Source organism: Leucoraja erinacea, chromosome 3 (genome assembly GCF_028641065.1).
Source record: "Leucoraja erinacea ecotype New England chromosome 3, Leri_hhj_1, whole genome shotgun sequence".
Lineage (NCBI taxonomy): Eukaryota > Metazoa > Chordata > Chondrichthyes > Rajiformes > Rajidae > Leucoraja > Leucoraja erinaceus.
The window spans coordinates 30,514,164-30,533,650 of record NC_073379.1 but is presented as its reverse complement, the minus strand read 5'-3'; the positions used below and the strand labels follow the sequence as shown (position 1 = coordinate 30,533,650).

At 45.7% G+C, this 19,487-nt stretch overlaps 1 protein-coding gene across 1 annotated transcript in view; it reads right to left on the bottom strand.

Annotated features, from left to right (window-relative positions):
* LOC129695437 (dynein axonemal heavy chain 6-like) overlaps positions 1–19,487 on the bottom strand; it is a 283,604-nt gene that overhangs the window by 247,074 nt on the left and 17,043 nt on the right. The window contains 2 exon segments of the mRNA XM_055632390.1: positions 3,858–3,992; positions 12,469–12,736. Of these exon segments, the coding sequence (XP_055488365.1) occupies positions 3,858–3,992; positions 12,469–12,736 (403 nt within the window).

Here is a 19,487-nt window from a genome sequence, read left to right as displayed (position 1 = left end):
GAATCTGATGCAATGGCAGCAAAAACATTTAAATAAATGTAAACATTGGCTCTCGGGATAAAGACAACATTTTTAAATTCAGCTGGAACATGATTTCCTAACATTTACACTCAATACCCCAAACGGTGAAGCCAAGTATGCCGTACACTTTCTTTACCGCCTTGTCTACTATGTTCCATATTCACAGATCTATGGATTACAGGCCAAGTTCTTCCAGTACATCAATGCTCCATCGAATCCTGCATCGATTTTCCTGCACTCTTGGTTCCAGAACCTTGCCGTATTATCCATTTTGCTGGGCCAACAGACGTCATGCCCTTGGGGAAGGGGGGGGGGGGGGCGGAGGGGGGGGGGGGGGGGGGGGGGGGGGGGGGGGGGGGGGGGGGGGGGGGGAGGAGGAGGGGGGGGGGGGGAGGGGAAAAGGGGGGGGGGCGGAGGGGGGGGTGCAAAGTTACCGGCCTGCAAAGTATCCATTTGAAATAGGTGAGTAAATAAGAGCTGAACCAACAGAGCAGCTGTCTGTCTCCCTATATCAATTTATATTTCCAGTTGCCAGTAATGTTCCTATAGTCAACCCCTCCACAAGCCAGTCACACACTCAACTACCTATCCTTTGCCTGATCCAACCTTGCCTCACTGATTCACTAACCTATCTTTGCACACATCCAGCAACTACTTATAAACCGATCCCATCTAATGATGTCACCAAAATCACAGGATTACAATTCCTCTCATAACCCGTTTCCCAACTAATTTTCCATTTTCCTTTGTGTCTCTCTCCAGCATCCTTTCCTCCTCATGACCTCCAACTGCGGTCCTTAACATAATTGTTTTCTTTTGTCACAATGTCCTCGCCGGTATAAAGTAAATTCTCATGTGATCATCAACAATGAAAACAAAGGAAGTGTCAAATGAAATAGTAGGAAGTTAGAAACTTGAAAGCACTGCAAATAATGTTTTAAATTATTTTTACAAAATATTTTTGTGGTCATAATTCAAAAATCACATCAGCCATTCTGGGCTCAATAAACTTCTATTTACACAGTGTGATATTATCTGATAATCTGTTTTAAATGGAGGCACAAGGAACTGCAGATGCTGGAATCTTGAGCAAAACTCTTTGTCTAACATCATCAAATGCATTCAGTGCTTCCGATATGGACTTCCTCATATTGGCAAAACCAAGCATAGACTGTTTCACCGAACATTTGCACTTGATCTGCTAATGCCTGCTAAATCACCCGACTGTTACCCATTTTAACTCCCATTTTCATACCGGCCTTTCTGTCCTGGATATCCTCTAATGCCAGATTACACACACAAACTGTAGGAACAGTACATCATATTCTGCTTGGGTAGCTTCCAACCCAATGGTAGAAACATTGAATTCTCCAATTTTAAGTAACACCCCTGTTCCTCCTCACTTTTCTGTGCACCCATTTATCTCACTATCGCACCCCTCTATTCACCCAGTGCCCTTCCACATATTCCTCCCTCCAACTTTACATTTCACTCCTCTTCTCTCCTTAGCGAACAATGTTTTGTCTACTTTTGATCTCCAGTCTTATTCAAATATCTATTAATCAAACCAAAACATGGCCTATCAATGCCCTCCATAGATGCTGCCTGACCTGCTGAGTTATTCCAGCACTTATTGTTTTGAATCCATTTTAAATATTGGCAAATATATTGGGGATGATTTCCTGAATCTTGGAGCCCGGTTTGGTTTAGTTTACAGGCTCTTCAGCCCATCAAGGCGATGCCGACCAGCAAGCTAGTTCTATCCTGCACACTAGGGACAATTTACAGAATCTACAAACCTGCATGTCTTTTTAATGTGGGAGAAAACTGCAGCACCCGGAGATAACCCATGTGGTCACAGGGAGAACGTACAAACCCCATACAGACAGCACCCATAATCAGGATCTAACCCAGGTCTCTGGCGCTGTAAGGCAGCAATTCTACCATTGTGTCACTGTGCTGCCAGTCATAGAAGCAAAGAGAGATACAGCAAAAAAAAAAAACTGGTCTTTCTGCTCATGGAATCAGCACTGACCAGCAATCATCCATTTACATTAATCCTACATTCATCTCATTTTTAATAACGACACATTCTAATCAACTCTCCACAGATTCAACCACTCACCGATACAGTAGATATAATTTAAAGCGGCCAATTAATCCACAAATCCGCATCTCCTTGGGATGTGAGACTACACTGGAGTATCCAGAGCAATCCCACATAGTCCAAAGGTGAACATGCAAACTCCATACAGATACAACTCGAGTTCAAGATTGAACCTGGATCTTTGGCGCTGTGAGGCAGTGGCTCCATACAGATACAACTCGAGTTCAAGATTGAACCTGGATCTTTGGCGCTGTGAGGCAGTGGCTTCACTTTTGGCCCACCACGTCCTTGATGACCAGTGGGCACCCAACTATAATAATCACGTCCAGTAATTGGCCTGCAGCCTTCAATAACCAGACGATACAAATGCTCATATTGACACCTCTTAAATACCGCTAGTGACTGTCTCCACCACACTCACCAGCAGAGCATTCCAGGTACTCGCCACTCTGTAGTTGAAATAAGCTCCCCTCAGACCCCCTCTAAATCGCTTACCTTTTACCCTAAATCTATGTCCTCCAGTTTTATCTTCTGATAAGGGAAAATGATTCCTGCAGTCTACTCCACCTATACTCCTCAGAATTTTATAAACCTCAATCATGTCCCTCATTAACTCCTAAACTCCAGGGAAAGCAGACCTAGTCTCCAGTCTCTCCTAATAACTAAATCGCTCCGTCCCAGGCAACATCCTGTGAACATCTTCTGCACACTCTCCAGTGCCATCACATCTTTCCTAAGATAAGGTGACCAAAACTGAATGCAGTACACCAGCTGGGGTTTTACTAATGTTTTGTAGTCAGAGCCTAACTTTCCTGCTTTTGTATTCAATACCCTGACTAATGTAGGCCAGCATCCCTCATCTGAAGAAGGGGTTCGACCCCAAAATGTTGCCTGTTTCCTTCACTCCATAGATGCTGCCTCACCAGCTGATTTTCTCCAGCATTTTTGTCTCCCTTATGCTTTCTTGACCATCTTATATATCAGCCTTGTCACGTTCGAGAATCTTTAGATCCCATATCAAGGTCTCTCTATTCCTTAGTACTCCTGAGGACTTCACCATTTGTGGTATATGTCCTGGCTTGAGCAATACCCTCAAAATGCATTACCTTTCATTTATCAGGATTAAATTACATCCGTCAGTTCCCAGCCATTTAACCATCACATTGATATCCCCCTATAGCCTACGACTACCCTCCATATTGTCAAAACTACAAAATAATATTGTCATTTGGGAACTTACTGATCATGCCTACCTACAACTACAATTAAATCATTCACACCTATTAATCACAGCATGTGACCCACTACCAATACCTGTGGAACACCACTTGTCGTAAACATCCAATCACAAAAAAAACTATCTACCATCATCGATTGTCTCCTATTGCCAAGCTAACTGGATCCAATTTGCCAACTTGCACTGAGTCCATGGCCTTAACATTTTGGACCAGTCTCATGTGGAACTTGTCAAAGGTCATATTTAAGTCTTGCCCATTTAAGTCCCACCGTTGAACTTGCTTGCTAATGCTTCAGACATTTCCTTCCATTAATGTTGGGCTCATGTGGAATCAGGAGAGTGTTCTCCCAGCCTTTCAATATTTTTTCAGCCTTCCTATAATGTCTCTTTAGCCTTGTCCCTGGAAATATTGGTCTGCACCCAAAACAAGTCATATTCAAACAGGTTAGCTATTTCTATGTCAGGATAACATTTTAGATGTTTATACATTACCTCACTAAGCTGTTGAGATTGAATTTTCTTGAACTCATCCAGGGTATATGTGTGCCCTTTCTTAATTTTACACAGAGACATGTCACTAATGCGGTAACACATATCTCTGATGTTGAGAAGTGCAGACCTCAGCGACTTTATTGAAGAGAAAGACAAGATATGTTATTGTGAGCCCACAATAAAATCAAACTGGACTAGACATTTTCTTAGAGTTTTACATATTCTCTATATATTTTCAATACCATAATTAAACCAAAATACCGTGTAAATATTATGAAGAGACCTTTCTTCTCACATGATCCCACAAAAATAAACTAACTACAGGTGCACAACCTTTTATCCGAAAGCCTTGGGACCAGACACTTTTCGTAATTCAGAATTTTTCGGCTTTCGGAATGGAAGATTTTTAGCGTAGATTTTAACGGCTGGCTCAGTGGTAGAGTGCTTGGCTCATATCCGCAAGGTCGCGAGTTTGCGCCTCGATCCCGGCAGTTACTTGATCGCGAGTTTGAGTCTTCAATGTAGTTTTTTCTTGCAGAATAGGAGAGAATAGGGAGGGTTAGGCTGGGATCATTCTCTGCGAGATAATCTTAGTGCGGGAGACAAGTGTAGGAGAGGTGTACTGACTGTGTGGGCAGAACTGTGCCCACCATTCTCAAAAGCCGCTGTGTCTCCCTGTCCCTCCAACTCCAGAGGAATCCGCTCCCCGATGGGCCGCTACGGCGACAAGTGGCAGTTCGCCCACAGCCCGAGCTGCGCCCCCTCATCCGCAACCCGGGTTCCTCTGGAGTTGGAGCGGGGCTGGGCTAGAGTTGCTGCTGGCTGTGAGTCTATGGGATCTCCGTGCTTGCAGTCGGTGTCCCGTTGGTCCTGGCGTCTCCGGTCACCCCTCTGGAATGGAGCTGAGACTGGGAACTGTACCGCCCTTGCCCCCTCCCTCTGCAACTGCAAACAACCCCACAGTTCCCAGTCTCAGCTCCTGTACAGGGGGGTGGCCGGAGACGTCACAGCCCGAGCTGCGCCCCCTCATCCGCAACCTCAAGACCAAGACGCACCTTGCACACCATCAGCTTCGGTCCCTACGGGGAGCGTGTTCCTCTGGAATTGGAACGGGGCTGGGCTGCTGCTGGCTGTGGGTCTCTGGGATCTCCCTGCTTGCAGTGGGCCTGGGGGTCGGTGTCCCGTTGGTCCTGACGTCTCCGGTGATTGGCACTAGCTCCGACGTGAAGACAGTGCAAAACCCCCGCGCCGGTGCAATGGGCGGGGAGCTGGAGAGGGGAGGGAAGGGGTCACACACATGGCCTGGAAGCAGAGGGGTGTAGGTGGGGTGAAACTTAAGGGAGCGACAATTTGCTGCTGCCTGCCCGCTGAGTTAAAAAGTTCTCATGCAAGACTCACAATACACTGTGTATCGTGAGTCTACCGTGGGAATTTTTTAACTCAGCGGGCAGGCAGCAGCAGATTGTCAATTATTAACCCTCCCGCGCAATATACCCTCACCTTCTCTTTTATGAATGGGGATTTAGTTCCCCTTTCTTCGAGGACCGAACGGAGGTTCCGCTGTCACCTCTGCGGGCCGCCCTCGGTGAACGTTTTCAAGGACCTTTCTTCAAGGACTGAAAAAATGTCGCTATTCGGAGGTTTTCGTTATTTGGAACTTCGGATAAAAGGTTGTGCACCTGTATATGCCTGTGAAGTTTGATACTTGAAAATGTCTTCATTACTTTAAGCTATTGTATGTTGTATTATGTATTATGTAGGAAAATAAACATTTCAGGAGGTAACAATAATGACAATGTACATGTATAATGTACTAAACGTAGAAAAATATATAAAAGTACATAAATACAAACCAAATATTTGGGGGCTACTAAAGGCTTGGTCAAACAGAATACTTTTAAGGGTGGTGAGAAAGATACAACACATAGCACAAAGGGGATTTAAGAAAGGGAAAACCGTTTTGGTGACAATTTTAATATTAAAGTTACTGTAATCTAGAAAACACACAAGTATTTTACAACTGAATAACAAACATTTTTTTTTGGTCATTTATTAAAAAATGCTTAATTGGAATATCTGTACAATTAGTGATAATATGATTTGGTGCTCATTAAAAATTTTATATAGACAGTAATACTTATCAGCATTGCAGATGAAATGTGTCCATAATCTCAACAATATTTGAGTCTATTTTAAACTGACATCAATATACAGGTTCTATATTGTAATTTCTCCATTCTAATAGATTCACTTATTGAACTTAAAGGCATATTGCCCATTGTTGAACTTTTATATTTTTCTTGGTTAGTGTGATCATTGTCCTCACTGCTTCTGTCACCCTTTTCATTTCCGTGCCCTGTCTCTCCAAAGTAACTTGCAACCTGGAATGTTTTGTTCCCATTCTTGTTCACACTTAAGAAAGTAAGTTATAGTATTATGTTATGATAACATCGCTGTTGGCCGGATAATCAACAACAATGAGATGGAGTAAGGACAGAGTGTCACGCTGTCAGAACAACAACTCAACTCTTAACAACAGCACGAGGAAAGAGTTGCTGTTCATCTCAGGAAGCTGAGGTAAGGTGGTATGGGTAGTGAACATAATCCAGTCCTGTTCAATGGAGCAGCAGTGGAGAGGGTCGACAGCTTCAAGATCCTTGGACTCTCTGTTATGAGCAACCTAATCTGGTCCCTTCACGTTGATGCAGTGATCAAGAAAGCACATCAACTTATTTACTGTATTTCTACAGGGATTTTTAGATTTGGCATGTCCACAAAGTTCTACAGATGTACTACAGAATATTTTCTGACACAACGCATCTCAGCCTACTATGGCAACTGCTCTGCTCTTGACTGCCTGAATAGAGTGTGGTGAACACTGCCCAGTCCGTCACAGATTTGTCACTTTCTTCCGTCCAGTCCATCTTCATGATCCATTACATCAGGTAGGCTGAAAATATTATCATCGATGCCCGCCACCTTGGGAGAAGACACAGGAGCTTGAAGCCCTTTCAAATCCAGTAAAGAACAGCTTTTTTCCCACACCTACGACTCCTGAACCAATCACCTCGTTCAGATGCCCCTCCCGAAGGAGCTGCCACATGCTCATACACTTCAACCTATCTCATTCAGTTATTCTATTATTATTTTTTAGTATTTTTTGAACTATTGCAGGTTGCACTAAATATTCACAACTTACTACGGTTTTATATTCACTATTGTGTCTATTGTATACTATTTACTCTATGAGCTTCATGCAAACAATTAATTTAATTGCACCCTGGTGCATATGACAATAAACCCTAATCTGAATCTGAACCTAATATGCATCCAACACAATGTTTTGTTGTGATTCTTTTATTCAAGTTGTTGTTGTTCTGTTTTAATTCATCTGAACAATTTCCAATGTACCTTATCTTCCACCTTTGAGATTCCCCATTCCTAGACAGTTTCATTTAACCCCCCCCCCCCCCTAAAGGGGTAGTTATGGGCCAAGAAATTGAATGCCAAGAAAGCACTACATATTTATGCTGTTTAGGGTCTTGACATTAACAGTATTCTTATAGGCCTGTCCCACTTTAGGAGACTTTTTTGGCAACTGCCGGCACCCGTCATAGGTTGCCGAAAATTTTCAACATGTTGAAAATTCAGCGGCGATTGGAAATACGCTACGACTCTTTGGGCGACTGAGGTGACTACTCACGACCATACATGCGTCACCCTGGCAACATGTCGCAAGGTGAAGCCTGTATGGTCGTGAGTAGTCGCCCAAAGAGTCGTACCTTGTTCTGGTCGCCGCTGGATTTTCAACATGTTGAAACCTGCGGCGACTATGACGGGCGCCTGCAAGTCGCTGAAAAAATTGCGTAAGTGGGACAGGCCCATAAGTCACCCAACAAGCACATTGTGGTCAAGTTTGCGGATTAAAACATTCCTGTGGTTTTCATGAATTCCCCTCTCATTCTTATAAATTCCATACATGAGTACATCAGGTGGTGCCAGAGAGAAAATAAGCAGAATACATAATATAGTGTTATGGCACTAAAGACAGATTGAAAGAGCAGGAATTCATTCATAACAAGAGAGGTCTGTTGAATAGTCTGTATACAGCAGGTAAGAAACTGTTCTTGAAAACGGTGGTAAGTGCTTTCAAGCTTTCGTATGTTCCGTCTGACGAGAAAGGGGGGAAGAGAGAATGACTAAGGTATGAATGACTAGGGTTGATTATATTAGGTGCTTTCATGAGGCAACAGAACGTGTAAATGGCGCCGACGATGTGACTGGCGCCGATGATGGCTGCCACGGTGTACTGCTCCTTGCTGTTTTGTTTATGTATGTTCCTTTGTGTCGTCTGTGAAATCCAACAAAGATGACTTTCATGAGAGAGGTACACAATAACATCGACATACGGTACCTCCAAACATTGTTCTGGATTTCTCCCACTCGCTGGATTATTTGGACATACTTGTCAGTGGGGTTGTGGCTGTGTTCAAGGTCTTGAGATGGAGGAGGACCTGGGGAAGCGCTCTGGAGCACTCGCCTGACTCCGGCGATGAGGATAACACACACCGCTCCCCAGTATATTCCTTGCAAATCTACATTCTCTCAACCACAAAATGGATGAACCGCAACTCCTGCGCCAAACAAAGAAGGACTTCCCTCGAGCCACTGTCCTGAGCATCACTGAGACCTGGTTCTGTTAGTCGACCCTGGACAATGTGCTACAACTGGCTGGCATTCAACTACACAAAGCCAACCGCTAAGCGGAGGCAGCGGGGAAATCAAGAGGCTTTGGGATGGAATTGATTGGAGACTTCAGGAGAGCTCCCCCTCCCCTCCCCCCACTCACCATCAACAACACCACATTCACATCTGTGGAGTCATTTAAATTTCTTGGAACCATCATCTCCAGCAACCTAAAATGGGAGGCCACTATCGACTCCACATTCAAAAAGGACAACAGAGGATGTTCTTCCTGTGGCAGCTGAGAAAACACAATCTACCACAGGCATTGATGGTCCAGTGTTATACTGCCATCATAAAGTCTGTCCCCACCAAGCATGACATCCGGAGGCTGCAGCGTATTATTTGATCAGCCGAGAAAGTTGTTTGCTGCAACCTTCCCCCCCATTGACGAACTGTACACTGCAAGGGCCAGGAAGTGAGCAGGTAAGCTCATCTGTGACCCCTCTCACCCTGGCCACAAACTCTTTGAAGTACTTCCCTCTGGGAGGCGACTCCGGACTGTCAAAGTCGCCACAGCCAGACATAAAAACAGCTTTTTCCCATGAGCAATAGCTCTACTCAACAGCCAAGAGTCCGTAGCCTCCTTTTGATCTGGTATTTTATTTTATTCTTCACATGTTTAAATTCTAACGTTTTATTTTTAATTGTTTACTGTATATCGTGTTGTTATCCTTATGAGCAAAGAACCAAGGCAAATTCCTTGTATGTATACATACTTGGCTAATAACATTTATTCAATTCAATTCAATTCAAATGAGGTCAATGGAGGAGGGTGTTGGGGGAGGTTTGTGTGGTGGACTGGGCTATGTTCACAACTGCAATTTCTTGTGGTCTTCGACAAAGCAGTTGCCATACTGAGTTGCGATGCATTTCGTCAGGATGCTTTCTAAGGTATATCTGTAGATATTGTTTAAGATTCATTGGCACATGCCACATTTCCTTAGCCTTCTGAGAATGTAGATGTATTAGTATGCTTTCTTGGCCATAGCACAAATGTGGTTGGATCATGACAATTGAAGCACTCACCCTTCTCCACTTCAGCATCAGTTATACATAATGGGGTGTGTACTCAACCACATTTCTCGAAGTGGATGACCAGCTCCTTCATTTTGATGACATTGAGGTTGGTGTCATGACACCACGCTACTGAGCTCTCTATTATCTTCCTGCACTCTGTCTGATGATTGTTTGAGATCCAGCCCATGACAGTGGCATCATCTGCTAACTTGTAAATGGAGTAAGAGCGAAATTTGGCTGCACACCTGCTGATGATCTCACGTGTATATCATGTTGGGTATAATCTCCTATATCATTAATGATCTCACACATGCGACATCATGTCATTGAATAGACTTACATTGCTCCTTGTATTATATTTCCTGCACTTAATTAACAGTTTATGCTCACCAACGAATGTCTATTACACTCGACTAATAGACTCACACATCACAAACACAACGATTCAATCATGGTTTGCAGCCCAGGCCACCCTTGACTCTCACACGGACATTGATTCCTATACATCCTCTGTTCTGGACTTTATAAACTCCACCATCAATAGTGTCACCTCCCTCAAACAGGTGACCATATACCCGAATCAGAAGCCATGGATGAACAGCGAGGTCAGGCTACTGCTGAAAGCACGGGACACCGCTTTCAGGTCAGGCGATGCTCGAGCCTACAGTTCATCCAATGCTAACCTGAAGAGGGGCATCAGGAAGGCCAAGCACTGCCATAAGCTCAGGATTGAGGAGCACTTCAACAACAACTGGACTGACATCTTCAACCTGTCACTTGCCCAAGCAGTTGTCCCCACTTGCCTTAAAGCCACCTCCATCGTGCCAGTGCCAAAACACTCCACTGCGGCAAGCCTCAACGACACTTCCACCTCCATCGTGCCGCCCAAGCCTCAACGAGTTCCGCCCAGTTGCACTTACCCCCACCATCACCAAGTGCTTCGAGAGGCTGGTCCTGGCACACCTCAAAAGCTGCCTACCCCCCACACTGGATCCCTATCAGTTTGCCTACCGCAAGAACAGGAGTACGGAGGATGCCATCTCAACGGCACTTCACTCCGCCCTCTCCCACCTTGACAACAGAGACACTTATGTAAGAATGCTGTTCATCGATTACAGCTCAGCATTCAACACCATTATTCCATCAAAACTGATCACCAAACTCGGTAACCTGGGCATCGACCCCTCCCTCTGCAACTGGATACTGGACTTTCTAACCAACAGACCCCAGTCTGTGAGGTTAGACAAGCACACCTCTTCAACCCTCACCCTGAACACCGGCGTTCCTCAGGGCTGTGTGCTGAGCCCCCTCCTCTACTCCCTCTTCACCTATGACTGCACACCTGTACATGGTACTAACACCATCATCAAGTATGCAGATGATACAACGGTGATTGGCCTCATCAGCAAACAACGATGAGCTGGCCTACAGGGAGGAGGTCCAGCACTTAGCAGCATGGTGCGCTGACAACAACCTGGCCCTTAACTCCAAGAAGACCAAGGAGCTCATTGTAGACTTCAGGAAGTCCAGAGGCGGCACGCACACCCCCATCCACATTAACGGGACGGAGGTGGAACGTGTTTCTAGCTTCAGGTTCCTGGGAGTCAACATCTCCGATGACCTCTCTTGGACCCACAATACCTCTACTCTGATCAAGAAGGCTCATCAGCGTCTCTTCTTCCTGAGGAGACTGAAGAAGGTCCATCTGTCTCCTCAGATCCTGGTGAACTTCTACCGCTGCACCATCGAGAGCATCCTTACCTACTGCATCACAGTATGGTATGGCAACTGCTCTGTCTCCGACCGGAAGGCATTGCAGAGGGTGGTGAAAATTGCCCAACGCATCACCGGTTCCACGCTCCCCTCCATTGAGTCTGTCCAAAGCAAGCGCTGTCTGCGGAGGGCGCTCAGCATCGCCAAGGACTGCTCTCACCCCAACCATGGACTGTTTACCCTCCTACCATCCGGGAGGCGCTACAGGTCTCTCCGTTGCCGAACCAGCAGGTCGAGGAACAGCTTCTTTCCGGCGGCTGTCACTCTACTAAACAACGTACCTCGGTGACTGCCAATCACCCCCCCCCCCCCGGACACTTATTATTTTTTTTTTTATTCAAATCGTTTGCTATGTCGCTCTTCAAGGGAGATGCTAAATGCATTTCGTTGTCTCTGTACTGTACACTGACAATGACAATTAAAATTGAATCTGAATCTGATGGTAGACAGATCATACAGTGACTGACAACACATTCATTTATCTATATGTTACTGTCTTGCAGGAGAAGGAGCACAACAATACCTGCAACAATTAACTGGAATAGCATTCAATTATTATAAACTTGGGCAAATTGTGTATAGGATGGTTATGGTCATAGGTTCAGCTGTCACAGAGTTCAAGAGAGTTTATTGTCATGTGTCCCTGACAGGACAATGAAATTCTTGAGAACAATGAAATTCTTGTGGAGTGGAGGATTGGTGATCATTGATAAGAATTAACTTATAAAATCCAATTTCCCTTCACACCTGCAACGTGTGGTTCATTTCACGAGACTCTAACTCTTAATGGTGAAGCCATGTTTTTAAAAGTGTTTAATTAAAGATCTCTGAGGGTGCAACTAGCTGGACAGATAAAAGGGAGTTTGATGATTTTGTATATTTGGATTTCCAAAAGGGATTTGATAAAGTGTCACATAAAATATTTCAGCAGGACAATGAGCTGTTTTTAGCATATTCCCTTAAAATGCTTCCACAAGATGTGAAATAAAAAGCATTGCGATCTACATTTATGTAGGTACTAAAGTTTAGTGAAACAAATGATTACATTGCGTGAAAAGATAAATGTAATACTCACTGGGTTGATGATGAACAGGTTCTCCTGCAATGCTCTGCGACAATTGTTGATTTTCTTTGAACGTACATTTTTTCGCCAGACAGTAAAAGCCTTCCATTTGCGAAACAGTGCAAAGACTGGAATCTTTGTAAGTTTTTTATGATGTAAATATTCTTGTTCCCAACGGTCGAGGTCTATAAAATCAATTCCCTCACTCCTCATGTGCAGAACTCCATCCTGACTGATGGTATAATAGTCATTCATGTTGGCATTCTCATAGGCAACCACACTAAAGTAATAAATATTAGGTTCATTAAAGTGATATTTGTAGTTAACTTTATTACCAATCTCATATCTCCTTTTTTCTTAATCATTGATGAGATAAAAAGAAAAATAATACCAATCCTGGAGGCCTCAAATAATTTGTGTGCTCACATTTATATCAGCACCAAAGAAAGATACGTGAGAATTCTCAAGGTTTCACTCCAATGCCAAAATGGTAATTATTCTTTAGTTTATTGTCAGATATTGATGATCTTTTTTTTATGCACTTCATTTTAAATGTTATCCCATTAATTTTGGAACTTTGTTATCTATTAATTCCTATGTTCTGCGTGTGTTTTTCCGTTTGAATCACGTCTTGGGTCTGATTCTACTGCTGAATTTACAATTGCCCTGAGAAGTATGAAAACAATCGTTGAAGTAGTCCCTTTTTTCAATGAACTACTGGCAAATGAATCCCTTTGGAAAATGACAAAACAGTCATCCAAAGAATAAACTACTTCTCCAATCTTAATGCTGTTTTTTTGCTTTTTCACAGCACTTAAATCCTACCCTAACTAGATACGGACATAATGTGTGATTTATTATATGCATTTTCTTTTCATTCAGATATTTACAACTGTATTTCAAAAACCTGATGGAATACTTTGAGCTCTCTGCTTTCTTCAAATAACGTCTGAATGTTTCTTTGCAATTTTCCGTGCCACATCACGATCAGAAGTGCCATAAGGGCTTAGGCATGTGAAGATGTGATTAGGCTTCTCAAATTTCCAAATCAAGATCGTAAGCAGGTTCCAGAATCCCAAGAGCAAAAATTGGAATAAATTGGAGAATTTTGTAATAGATCTAATTGTACTGATCTTCAATGGCCTCATCTATAGGCAATCAAAGCTCAAAAATGGCCAAGAAGATGTCAATCTTACATTTGAGCACTAAAATGCATAAAATAATTGCCGACAACCAGTGTGGAAATGAAACTCTGAAACTCTGAAAAAGGTTTTAAATAAGCAAAAGAAGAAAAAAAATATGAGGTGAAAGTAGCAAGTTTTAGGCACGGAGGCTAAAAGCGTGACTTGTTATGGTGAAGACTTGAAAAATACATAATAAATGATAACGTTGTGAATTGTAGGTAGAGAGAAGGCTTTGAATCACAGTGGCAGGGCTGAGCCATTTATTCCTTCAAGTGTGTTCTGCCAGTCAAAATCGTCATGGCTCATCTGAGATCTGACTCCACATACCTGCCTTCGCCCCACATACTTTAATGTAGAAAGTGAATAAAGACGATAAATCTGAGATTTAATTGTTATTAGCAGCCTATAACAAATAACAGTGAGTTGCAGCATTTTGTTATTTTAAAAAACTAGTTCCAAATTTTAGACTATATTCCCTGGTCCTAAACTGAGTGGGAATACTTCTGCATGAACAGATCCATCAAATCTCCTTGATACCATGAGCATTTCAATCAATTTAGCTCTTAATCTGTAATTTCTAGAGAGCACAACCGGAATTGCATCTCCTAATTTTACAACTGGCATCCAGATCTCACCCTGGAAGTCTCTGTACATATCTAAGACAGATATATTTTTGGTGCTTGCGATTATTCACAATATTACAGATGATTAGAGTAGAGCTTTGTCATAGTTGTAACACACTTCTAGTTTATCTTGAGGGAAGATCCAAGGCATGTAAAGGCATGCATCAAATTTACCCATATGGTCCTTGTGGAATAAGGGGGCTAGGTGATCCCAAGTTGCAAGTATCCATTACTCTTAACTTATGCCCTTTTTTGCCTGGTGTTATTGCTTGTGACAGTGTAGATTATCAGGAGTGAAGCAACTGTTCACTTTCCCTAGGAGCATGCCATGATCTTCAAAATGTTTTGCAATAAAGTGGGAACTATTACAATAAAACTGTTTCAAAGTGCGCATCATTAAATTTATCCACTCCTGACCAGCTTTCATTTGTTGCCACTCTAAGCCCTGTTATTCAGAAACAAAACAATCACATATGCATGTAATTAACACAACAGGAGTGTCATGGGACAATTATGGAAAATAAGAAACAATTTTCTTTCAATTGTCTCTCAGAACTGTCTCAAACAATTTAGGTTGAGGTCTCAAATGCTGAGTAAATTTGTCACATGAGCAGAAATCCTGAAGCACAGGCAAATGCTTAAGAAATACAAGTTCAAATCCCGCCAAGACAGTTGGGAAATAGATTATTCAATAAATTCAGAATAGAAAGCTAGTATTAGTAATTGTGAATATGACACAACCAAATTATTAATGTTCTTTTGGGAAAGCAATCTGCCCTACCTACCCAGTCTGCATGCGACTCTAACACAATTAGTTGATTCAGAACTTGTTCTGGAACCTTCCATTGTTGAGCTGAAACTTGCGTGAGCGGGTTGGGGGAGAGATGGGAGGAGTCGAAGTTTAACTGGTATGCTCTCGAACTACTGCAAGGACTTTACTTAAATATTTACTGAATGCGCATGAATGCCGGAGCTGTATTTATTAAGAAAGACACAGCAGTGTACACAAAACTTGGACCTCCACAGTGGTGACTGCGACAATCCAAAGTGGTTTATTTTGGATTTTTACCACATATGCAGCCGACATCACAGACCAGCAAAATACAGCTTCCATCAAACTGCACGTTTTCTGGACATCACACCCCACGTGTGGTTCAAACAGGCCGAAGCCCAGTTCCACATTCGACAAATTCTGGCTGATGCGACTAAATATTACTACATGGTCAGTGCGCTGGACCAGGACACCGCCGGTCTCCTAATTGATTACCTTCGCCAGCCACCAGCTGCAAGCAAGTACGAGGGCCTCAAAATGCTCCTCTTGTGCACTTTTGGTCTCAGCCGCCGCGACAAGGCAGCCAAACTCCTTCATACGGATGGCCTCGGCGACCGCATGCTGACCATGCTTATGAATGAAATGCTCACCTTTTGAATGGCCACAAGCCCTGTCTCCTGATCGAACAGATTTTCCTCGAACAGATGCCTGACGACATTCGCTTGCTCCTCGCGGACGAGGATTTCACTGACCCCTGCAGGATGGCTGCCCGTGCGAAAGTGCTGTGCCAGGCGAAATAGCAGGGTGGTGCCACCATCAGTCGAGTGTCGGCCGTGCCTCGATGGGTCAAATGGTCGATCCCAGCCTCCACCGAAGGCACGGCAGTGAGGCCGGCCACAAGCGACACTGGCAAAGAGATATGCGGTGCTACTACCACCAAAGGTGGGGTTCCGAGGCCCGCCGATGCCGACCACCCTGTGCACATCCGGGAAACACCGAGGCCCGCCGTCAGTAATGATTACTGCGGCCAACCAGAAGCATCGCCTCCTCTACACCTGGGACCGTCATTCAGGGCAGCATTTTCTCGTGGACATGTGAGCAGAGGTCAGCATTTTGCCCCCATCGGGAGCCGACACTTGTTCCAGTAAAAGGGGAACTTCTCTGACCGCCGTCAATGGCAGCAACATCAGGACGTATGGAGTCTGCACGATCCCACTCACTTTCGACTCCTGTCACTTCACCAGGCCTTTCACTATTGCCGACATCTCCCAAGCGCTGCTGGGCGCCGATTTCCTCCGGGCATGCTCCATGCTGGTCGACATGAAGGGACAACGTCTCATCCATTCTGAGACATTCGAGTCGATCGCTTTCTCGGCACGGTGACTTCCTCCAATAATGAGTACGACCGGATCTTGGCCGATTTCCCCGACATCCTAACCCCTCAGTTCACAACGGCCAGACCCAAGCATGGGGTAAAGCACCATATCCCCACCACCGGACCGCGACTCCATGCACGCGCACGTGGACTTCCCCCCGACAAGCTCCAACTGGCCAACGACAAGTTCTGCAGGATGGAGGAAATGGGCATTGTGCGCAGCTCAGACAGCCCATGGGAATCTCCGCTTCACATGGTCACCAAAGCGTCTGGGGGCTGAAGACCCTGTGGGACCTACCGCCATCTCAACGAAGTCACAACGGTCGACCCTGTCCCTCACATCCAGGACTTCACGGCCCATCTGGACGGCGCCAAGTTTTTTCTAAACTCGACCTGGTACGTGGCTACCATCAAATTCAAGTCCACCCAGACGACATCCCCAATCGGCTATCATCACCTCCTTCGCTCTCTTCGAGTTCCTCCGGATGCCTTTCAGCCTCAAGAGTGCCGCTCAGGATTTCCAACGGCTTATGGACATGGTGGGCTGTGGGCTGGATTTCCTGATTATTTACCTTGATGACATCCTCGTCGCCAGCCGTTCTCGCCAGAAGCACCACGTACACTTCCGGCTGCTCTGCCAGTGGATCAGTGAGCATGGCCTGTACATCAACCTTGCTAATTGTCAGTTTGGCCTCACTTCCATCAGTTTCCTCAGCCACCACATTAATCAGCATGTTGCGGTCCCGCTCCCGTCCAAAGTTGCGGCCATTTGCAAGTTTCCTAAACCCTCCAAGGTGAGGGGACTCGAAGAGTTTGGCAGTATGGTGAATTTCTGTCACCATTTCGTGCGAGCAGCCACCAGGATCATGCAACCTCTGTTGAAGGTCCTGGCCAGGAAGCAGAGAGACCCCATTTGGGACAATGTAGCCACAACCTCTTTCTACAACGCCAAAGAGGCATTGGAAAATGCGACGATGCTGGTGCATCCACGGGCCAACGCGCTGACCGCTCTCACAGTTGATGCATCTGACACAGCCGTGGGCAGAGTGCTGGAACAACTGATCGATGGAAGCTGGCAGCCCCTTGCCTTTTTCAGTCATCACCTGAGACCTCCCTAGCAGAAGTACAGTGCTTTTCACCGAGAGCTCCTTGCGCTCTATCTGGCCATCCGGCATTTCCGTTACTTCCTCGAGGGCAGGGGTTTCACGACTTTCACTGATCAAAAGCTACTCGCGTTTGCTTTTGCAAAGGTGTCTACTCCCTGGTCATCCAGGCAACAGCGTCACTTGGCCTACATCTCTGAGTACACGACTTGCGTTCAGCATATTGCGGGCAAGAGCAACCGGGTCGCAGATGTGTTGTTCCGCACCATCATCAATGCCATCCACGCTTTCGCCCCAGGCGTCGACTACAAGGCTCTGGCCGCCGCACAGCGAGTGGATGAGGAGATGCTCGCCTACCGCACCCCCATCTCAGGCCAGTTGTTGGAGGATGTGAGATTCGGGCCCGCTGACAAAATGCTACTTTGCGATGTGTCTACCGGACAGCCGAGACCCATCATCCCCACAGATTGGCGCTGCCGGATTTTCGACATAGTTCATGGTGTGGCTCACCCTTCCATCGGGCAACAACGGTTCTGGTGGCAGCCAAGTTTATGTGGCACGGGTTGCGCAAGCAGGTCGGCAACTGGGCCAGGGCGTGCATCCTCTGTCAAACGTCCGAGGTTCAGCATCACATTAAGGCGCCCTTGCAGGATTTTGCCCTGCCACACCATTCACAAAGCCGTCCTGCTCTCAGATACCTCAGCTGCGACGTGTGCACGTGCCCTCACTGCCCACTGGATCGCCCGTTTTGGTGTGCCGGTGGATATTTCTTCCGACAGAGGTGCGCAGTTCACCTCTGAGTTGTGGTCATCAGTGGCCTGGCTGCTGGGCGCTCAGCTGCACCACACTACTGCCTACCACTCGCAAGCCAATGGTCTAGTGGAGCATTTACACCGTCACCTGAAGGCATCCTTAAAGGCACGGCTCACGGGCCCGGACTGGATGGACGAGTTGCCATGGGTCTTGCTGGGCATATGCACTGCCCCGAAAGTGGACCTGGCAACTTCCTTGGGCGAGCTGGCGTACAGCGCTCCACTTACGGCCCCAGGGGATTTCACCCTGTGGCACATCGACATCAGGAACCGTCCACGACCATCCTGATGCGGCTCCAAGAGAAGATAGGCACGCTCTCTCCTGTCCCGACGTCCTGCCACGGACTCAACCCCTCGCATGTCCCACCCGCCCTCACAGACTGTCAGTATGTGTTCGCCATGATTCTCACCGTACGCCACTGCAAAGGCCTTACGACGGACCTTTCCAGGTGCTGCAACACAGCACCTCAATTTTTGTAATCAACATGGGCGGTAGGCACTAGACTGTTTCCGTGGACCGTCTTAAGCCGGCACATTTGGACATGGATCAGCCTGTGCAGGTGGCATAGCCCCGCCGTAGAGGGTGTCCACCGTTATGACCGCACCTGCCCTCAACTTTGCCGGGAGACATGTACACGAGATTAGGCCGCCTCACTCGTCGACTTACTCGCCTCCGTTACTCCGGTTCTGGGGGGGTCATGTGGCGCCATCTTGTGACCAGGCCACTTGTTCTGGAACCTTCAATTGTCGAGATGAAACTTTCACGTGAGCACAGTGGGGAGAGATGAGAGAAGGAGTCGAAGGTTAACTTGTGTGCTCTCAAACAACGGCAAGGACTTTACTTAAATATTTATTGAATGCGCGTCAGTGCCGGAACTGTATTTATTAATAAAGACAGCTGTGTACACAAAACCTAGACCTCCACAGTGGTGACCCCGACGATCCAAAACGGTTTATTTTGGATTTTTACCACGTATGCAGCCGACAACACAGACCAGCAAAATGCAGTTTCCATTTGGACATCACAGGCCCACGTGTGAAGCCCAGTTCCACATTCGACAAATTCCGACCGATGCGGATAAACATTACTACGTGGTCAGTGCGCTAGACCAGGACACCGCCGGTCATCTAATTGATTACCTTCGCCAGCCACCAGCTGCAG